This window comes from Drosophila mauritiana, chromosome 3L (genome assembly GCF_004382145.1).
Source record: "Drosophila mauritiana strain mau12 chromosome 3L, ASM438214v1, whole genome shotgun sequence".
In the NCBI taxonomy this organism is placed as follows: domain Eukaryota; kingdom Metazoa; phylum Arthropoda; class Insecta; order Diptera; family Drosophilidae; genus Drosophila; species Drosophila mauritiana.
Genome location: NC_046669.1, coordinates 5,193,411 through 5,204,328, shown reverse-complemented (window position 1 = coordinate 5,204,328; position 10,918 = coordinate 5,193,411). Strand labels below are relative to the sequence as shown.

Sequence of the window (10,918 nt, the reverse complement as noted above, 5' to 3'; positions counted from 1 at the left end):
ATTCTACTATAGTACTCATACTGATACTGATGGTTTGGAATGTTTGCCCCACGTGTCCAATGTACACAAATGCGTATTGTTTACGCCGGACTATAATAGTACAGGTTTAATTTGGAATTTCCGATCAGAATTTCCAATTTACATTATGGATTAAGCAAGATCTTCAATACGCTTGGCATTGGCTTTGAAATTGTAATATTTATAGACACCAAAGCAATTTGCCTTTTTGTAATCATAATGTTGTTTATTAATTAACTAAGGACAGACCACAAGACTGGCCAACTAACTGATTGAAAGTTTTCCGCTGTTTCCATTGCGCTCTTGTGGATTATTTTATTATGTAGACTTTTCTGCAAGATCTGTAGAGGCACCTGCTTATCTTTGTTCGCACACTCTTACCATTGGCCCAGCTGCTGTTTTAGCCATATAGCAATTCGACCACTCGAGTACTATTCGAGCCATAAAAATAATTTATTAGTTTTACAAATGCTTAAATTTGTTTACCGCTCTCTCGCTCTCTGTGCAAAAAAAAAGGAATTTCCTTCGCCAAATGTAGCGAAAGTGTGAGATAAACACTTGGGTTTTTTGGTATCAGATCAGGGAAAGTGCGTAAATATTGGAAATGGTTCAAGGGCGGAATTTGGGAAGATTCCGGTACGGTTTATAATATTTAATGAGTGTGTAGTAATAAACACAATTCATAAGATTTGTTTGTTTAGTAAATATTTACATCGATGAATGGATGTTATATGGGCATGCATAAATATTCCATCGAGACGTCATAGTCTCTGCTTTATGAGCCAGTTTTGCGTATTTTGAAACATATTAATTATGGTTGTACTTTTCCAGGGATACAAATTGAACCTCAAAAGACATAGCCAAGCTCCAATAAGCCCATCGCCAAACCACCGCAGTCATTTAAAGTCAATAGTTAGCACGAATATAACCACCTGGAAACCGTTGGAATCTCTGCTTGAAAGCAGCGCACCACCCATGAACCAATCGGCCAAGGCGCTCAACAGCGTGGCCACCGAGATCAGCACCTCCTGCTCCTCCAGCACCTTCACCATCCATCCACAGAACCACCTGCACACTGGCCACCTGATTGCCCACCGTCTTGGACACTCCTACGCCGCTCGTGCCGATCACAATTATCTGGGATAAGTCCTGCAATTGGAATCTGACTGGTGGAACACTGATTCTAGGATCGTTTCTCGAGAGGATTTTCCATTTTTGCATCGTAGCAGCTTCACGACGGCCGGCACAATGTTAAAAGTCGTTGGTGCTTCGTGGCAAAAAACGCGGATAGGGACCTACATCCTGATCGGTGCTGGTCTCTTGGTCATCGGAGCCTTCTTCATCGGATATATGGAGAGGCCGGAGTACGATGGCACCTACTGTGCCACCGCTCTGTGGACCAAGCAGGTGGGCTTCCAGATTGAAAACTGGAAGCAGCAGAACGATCTGGTCAACATTCCCACGGGTGTTGGCAGGATTTGCTACAAGGATTCGGTTTATGAGAATGGGTGGGTGTTACCACATAACATATTGTTAATTATGATTCTAATATATCATTTTTATTCTGTAGATGGGCCCAAATCGAAGTGGAGACGCAAAGAACTTATCCGGATTGGGTGCAGGCCTATGCCGCCGGAATGCTGGAAGGCTCGCTGACCTGGAGGAACATCTACAATCAGTGGTCCAAGTAAGATAGCTCTATATTTATCTTGGATTTTTTGTTGATATTAATATATATTTTTTTTAAATTATAGTACCATTTCCTCTTCTTGCGAGCGTGATGAAAGCACCCAGAAATTCTGCGGTTGGCTCAGGGACCTTTTGACCACCAACTACCATCGCCTGAAGAGGCAGACTGAAAAGGCTGAGAATGATCACTACTGGCATCAGCTGCATCTGTTCATCACCCAGCTGGAGGGCCTGGAAACTGGATACAAGCGAGGAGCATCCCGGGCACGATCCGACTTGGAGGAGGAGATACCATTTTCCGATTTTCTGTTGATGAACGCCGCTGCCGATATTCAGGATCTCAAGATCTACTACGAGAACTATGAGCTGCAGAATAGTACGGAACATACTGAGGAACCCGGAACGGATCAGCCAAAGAACTTCTTCCTGCCAAGTGCCACCATGTTGACGAAGATCGTCCAGGAGGAGGAGTCGCCGCAGGTACTTCAGTTGCTCTTCGGTCACAGCACGGCTGGAAGTTACTCCTCCATGTTGAGAATCCAGAAGCGGTACAAGTTTCACTATCACTTCTCGCCGAAACTGCGGAGTAACACGGTGCCCGGTGTGGATATCACTTTCACCGGTTACCCTGGCATTCTCGGATCCACCGATGACTTCTACACCATCAAAGGTCGTCATCTGCATGCAATCGTTGGAGGAGTGGGCATCAAGAACGAGAATCTGCAGCTGTGGAAGACGGTGGATCCCAAGAAGATGGTGCCCTTGGTGGCTCGTGTAATGGCCGCCAATCGGATATCCCAGAACCGTCAGACTTGGGCCAGTGCCATGTCGAGGCATCCATTTACGGGAGCCAAGCAGTGGATCACCGTTGATCTGAACAAGATGAAGGTGCAGGATAATCTATACAATGTCCTTGAAGGCGATGACAAGCATGACGATGCTCCAGTGGTGGTGAACGAAAAGGATAGGACAGCCATCCAGCAGAGGCACGATCAGCTAAGGGATATGGTTTGGATTGCCGAGCAGCTGCCGGGCATGATGACCAAGAAGGATGTTACTCAGGGATTCCTGGTGCCCGGCAACACGTCCTGGCTGGCCAATGGAGTGCCGTATTTCAAGAATGTTCTGGAGCTGAGCGGCGTCAACTACAGCGAGGATCAACAGCTGACGGCGGCCGATGAGGAGGAGCTGACCAGTCTGGCGTCGGTGGATAAGTATCTGCGCACTCATGGATTCCGCGGTGATTTGCTGGGCAGCCAGGAGTCGATTGCCTATGGCAACATAGATCTGAAATTGTTCTCCTACAATGCCCGACTGGGCATCAGCGATTTCCATGCCTTTGCGGGTCCAGTCTTCCTGAGATTCCAACATACTCAGCCCAGGACTCTGGAGGATGAGGGCCAGGATGGTAGTGTTCCACCCGCCGCCTCCATGGGCGATGAACGACTTAGCGTGAGCATCGAGGATGCGGATAGTCTGGCGGAAATGGAACTCATCACGGAACGGCGATCTGTGCGAAATGATATGAGGGCCATTGCCATGCGAAAGATTGGCAGCGGACCCTTCAAGTGGTCTGAGATGAGTCCCGTGGAGGAGGGCGGTGGCCATGAGGGGCATCCTGATGAGTGGAACTTTGACAAGGTCTCGCCCAAGTGGGCGTGGTAGGCGCTGAGAAGCAGGTTTCTTCTTTTAACCCGTAGAACCTAATCGAATTTGTACCCAAAACCCACCTCCATCCATTTTGAAAACTGGAAAGCAATAATTGTCCTAGATTCGCTAATTAGTGTTCTGTCTTGTCTCGTATAATTTGTGTGTTCCTAGTTGGTACATATCTTACGTCCATAGTCTTCTAGTGTCTACTGTACTTATGTATGTATGCGTGTCCAATCGATTGTTGTCTTCCAGCTGTACAGCTTTTTATTTTCCGTAGGTCTTTTGTAAATTAGCAACGAAATTGGAAACATATTTTTTAGCAACAAATTTTTGTATTTTAGTAACTATAAACAAATTGTAATGAAAATAAAAACCAAAACCATGATAAACAACAGACTGTGTTTGAATACCATTACTGCAAAGGTTAATACGATTTTGAAATAAATTTGCATTTTGTATTAGACTTCGTGTAAATTACTAATCTAATTTTTGTAATTTTTTAAAAGTTTGTGCTTAGCTAAGGCAAAAACCAATCGAGAACTATTTAAGCCAAAAGCTTTTCTGAGAGCTTTTGAAATAGAATTGGTAAATGTTTCATCAAATTAAATTAATATGATACTGCCTAATGCCAACCATTTGAAAATACCGCAAGCATTTAAATATTTTGTATTGATTTATCACAAAAAAATATATAAAAAGGTAAATATTCAATATGTAATGATATTTTTGACCTATGATCTATGTAAAGGTAACATTACCAGGTATACTTAACACAAGTTGTTATTAACATGCATTAACATGCACATTTTAATTGATTAGCTCCTCCCCATTGAACAGCTCTAATTGGCCAGCCTAAATTAACACCTCCTTTTGGATTTACTTCATTGGGTCCCTTCCTATTGGCCCTCGTCGATTTGCCAATCATCTTTGGCCACACCCCTTTGCCAACTTTTAATTGGTCAGTTCGTTTAGGCTCCCTTTTGCTATCAAATTTAAAGTTAATTATATGTAAATATCAAATAATTTAGAATAATATTGAAGAAGCTGATCAAAACTCATACCTTTTGTCTCAAAAAGCATATAAAGTGCTCATTGACTTTTCTTACGCGCTTTAAATGCGTGTCTTAAACTTTCTTTCGACCCTTTGTCTCAATTACACTCCAATTCTTCGCAGCGCGAGGATGAAGGACCACAATAAAGTACGAGCTGGAAGTTGTCAAAAACAATTCGAAGAGGAGCCCCGCACCAATTACCAAACTCAAATAGATCTATTTCGAAATTCAATTTGCCCTCGTAGCTCGCATCCAGGGCAGCCAACAAACGAGGCCAATTACTTTAAAATATTTCGTTGAGCAAACTTGGTCGACAAGTTTCGAAAAACAAAAAGAAAGCACCGAAAAGAGGAAAAGAGGTTCGTTTCTTTTGTCTTGGTCGGAAACTCTGAGCTGGCAACAGGCTAAGAGTGGAGGAGGATGCTGTGCGGGTGTCTGGGAATAAAACAGAAATCCCTTTTATGCTTTGATTATGGTAATTTTGCGATTTGTTTTCATTGCAGTGAAACATGCAATTTTCCTATATATATGGCAGCTATATACATATATATTATGTAGTCCATCTAAGGGGGAAACTATGAGCTGCAGCAAGTTGCTGGTATGCAACTTCTTAGCTTGACAAAGACCAAGCCAAGGAATAGCAATTTGCATAAGTTGTGCCAACGAACAAACTAGCTGGATGCACCCGAAAAAATCTTTATGAAGAATACATTTTTAAACAAAACAAAAAAATAAACTTTAATAACACAAAAAAGCAAACGCGAATGAATAAAAAAAGCATTAAACGATCGCAGTCGGTAGGATTCGAACCTACGCTCCCAGAGGGAATCTGATTTCTAGTCAGACGCCTTAACCGCTCGGCCACGACTGCTTGATGAAGGGTGCCCGCGAGAAGGTAGTTAAAAACTTGTATATAATGCCATTATACGTAATCAATATCTCGCTATGAATTTATACATATAAGTTTCTTATTATCTTCACAAATTTATTCAATCCACTTTATGTTGCCTCTATCTTTTCCACTTGACTTCCAAATATAGAACAGGTTTATAATAGACTTTTAGTTGGAATTATTGCGTGCAAGATATTATGCTTGAGTTCAGTTTGTATACGAAAAGTGGGTTTTTATGTATAAATATTCCTTTGTTTGAATATCTTCTTATATCTGACGTATTAATCCCAACGTTCTAGTTTACATATAATTCTATTAAATTTTCTTAAGCTAAATTTGTTTTAGTGCAGCGAGAGTGAGGGAATTACGACGAAGTATTTTGCATACATTCAGGTCTTCCCTGAATTCCTCGCCTGCATTTTCCACCTCCATATCATATCACTTATTGTCCCTGTCATATGATTTAGCTGAATTATGGCCGCCATTCGGTTTGTTTCGCCCTTGGGCTAATTTATAAACGTAAATTTACTTTGATGCTAATGACGCCGCTGAAGGCAAACAACATCAAACAGTGTCCTCCCGCAGATAGTTTTCAGTTGATATATCAATTTGCATGCCAAAGGTGGAAATTAGTGCATTTGCTCAAGGGCTGCACCGCCGATGGCTAAAATCTATATATGTATGTAGGTATGTATGTTTGTAGCCTACCCATCGAATTCACCAGTTTTAAACTCCAGTTCAGTTGGCAGGTGTTGGCACTGTACAAGCATTGTGATTTATGGTTTAGCCACGCAATTGCGTACGGCCAGTGACCAGCATTTTTAAGTGTTCAACGCTGCGTATGCGTAACATATGTGCCGCCAGTATTTCCACCTGTGTGGGCGTGTATATATTTGATTAAATTATGTTTGCGTGGAAGTGGAAACATTTGTGAAAATATCCAACTTTCGCTGGGCAGGTTGGTCACAGATGGCTAAAGGAAAGTGTATAGAATAACCAGAAAATGCTAAAAATTATAATATAATTTAATTTTCAAAAAGAAAATGCATCATGTGATGAAAAAAAAAGGGTAGCCTTTTGTAAAGAATTGTTTTTTGTCTAGTAAAAATTAAGCTAAACTAAATTTTAATGGCAGCTTAAGTATATCAATCCCAGCACAGTGAAAAACTGCAAAGGGTCTCCATTCATAGCTTAAAGTGCTTGCAGCGAAATTCCCGAGTGCTTATCACGCACCAGACAACAAAAAATGCCCGGACCGCACCTTCATACTTGAAGTCACCAGATATCCTGCGAGCAGTCTGACTGGGGCAACTGGTTATTTATTTGGTCATTTATTTGGGACCACTTTTTATATTTTGACTCAGCTTCCTTAGCTTGCTGTGCTCACCACACATTTGTGGCGGTTTTTTGGGTTAAACATCTTAATAACGAATTTGTAAAGCTTAGCACACACAAAAGCAAGCTGTGTCCTTTAAAATACTGCGGCCTTCCCCTCCTAAGTGATAAGGCCTTGACTGTTGACTTTAAGGCCTTTAACCCTTCAAACAATGACCAGATACAGCCACGCCCACCGGACCACGCCCACCGGAGCGAGGTCATCGGGTCATCAAATTGAAATGTGGAGCGGTTTTTTGTGTGTTCTCTGTTTCTTCTTGTCGGCTGGCGCCATCCGGATGCGGATTAATATGACCAAATGGTCGTGGAGAAGTTTCGGTTCAGAGGTCATCAAAGTGACATTTGCCGCAGACTCTAATTGCTCTCGATTAATGGATTGTTTTTCACTTATTTGAATATCCGAAAATGTCAAAACAGTCGATGACTGGCTTTTTAAATGCAGCATTGAATCCTTGGTCGTATAAATTGAGGTCAAATATTAATTTATACATAAGCCTTTAGTGGCCTTCAAATTCGCGTCAGTCGGATAAGATAAATATATCATCGAAATTGTTTATCATTTCAGAATTCTGTCATATCAAATCCGGTCATATCTGTGGTTTATCAGACTGCCATATACATATATATAAATATACACATATTTTTCAAATGGAATTATTTTAATAATATATAACTCTATAGTTTCTCTGTTTCAATACTCATCAATAACTCCTTTGTACTTATTTTAATGATATATATGTATGTCTATTATTTTTAAGTGCATCACTGTGGGTTTTGAGGTGCAGTCAAGGTACTTTAGTCACACATCAAAGCCATAACTCAAACACACCGCCTTTAATGGCAATAAGCAGCTGGCAGCAATCTTAACCGAGCACTTCCGCTCCACTCGAAGTATTACGAGTTGGAAAACAATAAATATCGCCTCGAAGAGGCCAAATCTGTTACACAACACGAGTGGAGTGGACATGAACTGGAACACGTTCTGCATGACAGTCATGACGTTGACAAAAACAAAGTCATCAACGGAGCTGAAGTTAAGAACTGCAATCAAATCGAACGGCATGTGCGGGGGGGTCAAAGTTCAGGGGTTGGTTATCCCAACCGGCGAACAATACATTGACTGGGCGACTTATTTTACATTTTTGAAGTGCCTGTGCCCCGGTTTATGATTAAAGTAAAATCATGACATGGCCCCAATGCCATACTCATCCCTATATCCATCGTTATCCTGGCGACCAACTCCCTCACTTTTGGCAACTTCATCATTGTGATAAATGAGCTTAGCTTGTAGCGCATTTTTCACAACAAACTCAAATTTTGTTCTCCCCTTTCGATTTTGTTGTTTTCTAGCTCCCAACTTGTCCGTTTTTTTCCCCTTGAATTGTTATTAACAACTTTTCTTTTTTTGCTGCATGTAATTTTGTACAGTGCAACAAAGTTGAAAGCTCAAGGATTTATACCACATCGAAACTAACGAAACAAAGTTTGAACATTCTGCCATACGTTCTGGGATCGTCATCCTGCAGGATGCAAATGTTTGACATGCAATAGTTGGCGGGAAATTCTTTTAGCGCTAACTGTGCTTTTCGAGCAGCATCTTCAGGCAAACGACTTTGGCACTTTTGGCACGTGCCCTTCCTTCCCCACTTACCAACTTAGTTAGTTTGATTTTGAATGGTTTATTTGGTTGACTTGGCTTGGTGGTTTCTGCCGAAGCTCCAGCTCCAGCTTCCAATTGTTATCAACCAATTTGACAAGCGCAAAAGGGGTGAAGGGGAAAATTCGGGGAAAAAGCCACCGGAAAACTTCCTGCAAAGGCACGTTGGTGGTTCGCCTTTCCTTGGTTACATTTGCAAACAACCTTTTGAGCGATTGCTAAAGGCAAAAATAAGTCTTTTAACTCGAAAGAGTTAGACTAATGAGTTCTTAATCTGGGCACAAATAAGATAATTACTATTGGTAGATATGATTTTTAACTTTCTTTTAGAATCTAGAACCAAAAGTATGCTATACAAAAATGTGCCAAGATTTATCGGTCGTCCAAAGTTGGTACATTTCAGCCGACTGGCAGGAAATAAATATTTCTGGCCCACACAAAATGTAAATTTTCCTAAGCCGGATGAGAGGCGTTGAGGGATAAATGAGGGCCAGGTGTCAATGTGTCGGTGTGTGTGGGTGTGTGTGAGTGGATAATGCAATGAAAATAGGCCAGAATTTTCTGCTACTACTTTTCGGCTCACTCTCTTTTTTGCGAAAGTTATGCGAGCAAACCACAAGGTAATTAAATTCCTTAACCTTAAGCAGCATTATGGGTAGCCGGCTTTTTGGGGCGGATGGGCCGTGTCCTTGGTGCCAAAAAGGAAGCGCACTCACACAGGCACAATGAATGTGTTTGCGGTGACATCAGTGCGCCTCTGTGTGCGTGCTTGGCACTTGAGCATTTAATTGAATTTTTTAGAGAGCAGATAAGGACACGAAGGATGTTCCAGCATCTTGACTGGGGCCAACAAGACCATCCAACCGAACCGCAGTCCCCTCATCTGGACGCTTGCATAGTTTTACCCGCGGCGCGAAATGTCATAAATTATCTAATAAAGTTTTTATTTAACGAGATAGAGGGAGAAGTTTCATTTTTGCCCGCTTTTAATTACATTTTTGAATGAAGAATGCGAATAAGGAGAAAATTGGCCAGAACGATGAAAAAGCAAACAAAGCGGTCACCGCAATTGTATCGTTATTCTGTTCAATTATTATTTGAAAATTTCCTCACCGCCTGGAAAAACCTAATGGGCTCACTCAAGCATTAATTGTGCTGAGTTGACATTTCCCCATTTTCTCCACTCAACAGCGTTGCATAATTGCACTAAATAAATAATTAGCTAAGGGTTGCGCAGAAAATGCTACGGTAGGGCATTTTTTTTTAATAAATCATTTAATAATTGATTTATAAATAAAACCATTAGACGGTAATTAAAAAAATTTAACCTGTTTTTTCTAATATTTATGAGCATGATTGATAGAGTGAAGCAGTGAGATATTTGTTTTAAGATTTAAATACTTAATATACAATTATTCTTATTTATTACCATAACTAAATTAGTTACATCCACTCTAGTTAAAACCACCCATATCCCTCCCAAAGTGCCAAAATCCTCGTGCAGGCAAAGTTACAACGAATTTCGCACTCTAACGAGGAGAAAATCCAGTGGAAAATCATTTTCCTTCTCTCACAAAACGAAATAATGAAATTGTACAAAAGGCCAGGCACAAAAAAGAAACACAACGAGAAGTCTACGAGGAGAGCATAAAGAAAAATGGAAAGCAGTGCCATGTAATCCAATTGCATGAAATGTACACAAGGACACGGGGCGGCATTTAATTTAGGGGCGTGCCCAACAAACACACACACACACACAAACACTCATTCAGTGCGAAATATGTTAAATAAATATGATGGGCGAACAAAAAAAGAAGTGTCTGAAATGGGAAAAGGAGAAAAGTTAAAGAAATTTACATGGATGGCTTTTGCCTTTACTTTTAAGTGGTTTCCCTTGTTGCCTCTCAGTGCGTGTGTGTGTGTGTGTGCGAGTTAGTGAGGCTGTGTAAGTGTGCGTCTAACTAAGTGTGTGTGACTTGGCCACACTTTTTGGCTCAACTCTTTGGTCCTTTTGTTGCTTTTGGCGCTTTGAAGTAAGTGCATTTAACGCTGCTCCTCCCGCTTAACTTTCTGTGGTGCATGGGCGTAGTCCACAATATTTTCAATTATATTTTTTAGGAATTTAAAAAAGGGGACTTATTTCACAGATTTATGCATTCAGTTTAAATTTAGTTTAACCTAGAACTAACAAACAATCTTAAATTATCATAATAAAAGAGCTTATACAATAGAAATTTAAATTTTATGACTTCCTAAAGGTCCTTCTAACCCCCTCTCAATTTCGTCCATGTATTTTACCACTTTTCCCTTAAAAGTGCTAAGTGCGCTTGAGATTTAACCCCCTTTGCCGGCATTCTCCACTTTTTCGAGCCTTGTTTAGCTGTTGACTTTTGTGTGCAAGTGTTTTCTTTAATGTTCCCTGGCCGCATTGTTGCATAGGCGTTGAATTGTGCCCCATAATTCAGTTGCACACAACCAAAAATCAATTATGCTAAATATTCGCCCTTGCATTAACCGACTGTGACAAGTTTTGTGTTCTCCCCTCACATGTGATTTTCAATT

At 40.9% G+C, this 10,918-nt stretch overlaps 1 protein-coding gene and 1 non-coding gene across 2 annotated transcripts; one reads left to right on the top strand and one right to left on the bottom strand.

The window, feature by feature from the left end:
- The first annotated feature begins 1,253 nt into the window (after positions 1-1,253).
- On the top strand, positions 1,254-3,742 carry LOC117140216 (putative phospholipase B-like lamina ancestor). The gene is made up of 3 exons (XM_033303006.1): positions 1,254-1,526; positions 1,589-1,705; positions 1,773-3,742. Exons 1-3 carry the CDS (start codon positions 1,267-1,269, stop codon positions 3,370-3,372), a joined length of 1,977 nt encoding a protein of 658 aa, XP_033158897.1. The 5' UTR covers positions 1,254-1,266; the 3' UTR covers positions 3,373-3,742.
- A 1,459-nt stretch (positions 3,743-5,201) lies between these two features.
- Positions 5,202-5,283, bottom strand: Trnas-aga. The gene has a single exon. It is a non-coding gene; the product is annotated as a tRNA-Ser (tRNA).
- Between the last annotated feature and the right edge of the window lie 5,635 nt (positions 5,284-10,918).

Excerpts from the sequence above, each read along its gene's own strand:
- LOC117140216 (XM_033303006.1), top strand. The coding sequence starts at position 1,267 with ATGTTAAAAGTCGTTGGTGCTTCGTGGCAAAAAACGCGGATAGGGACC. Across the intron at positions 1,527-1,588 it reads GATTCGGTTTATGAGAATGG|ATGGGCCCAAATCGAAGTGG; the intron begins GTGGGTGTTACC and ends TTTATTCTGTAG. Across the intron at positions 1,706-1,772 it reads ATCTACAATCAGTGGTCCAA|TACCATTTCCTCTTCTTGCG; the intron begins GTAAGATAGCTC and ends TTTAAATTATAG.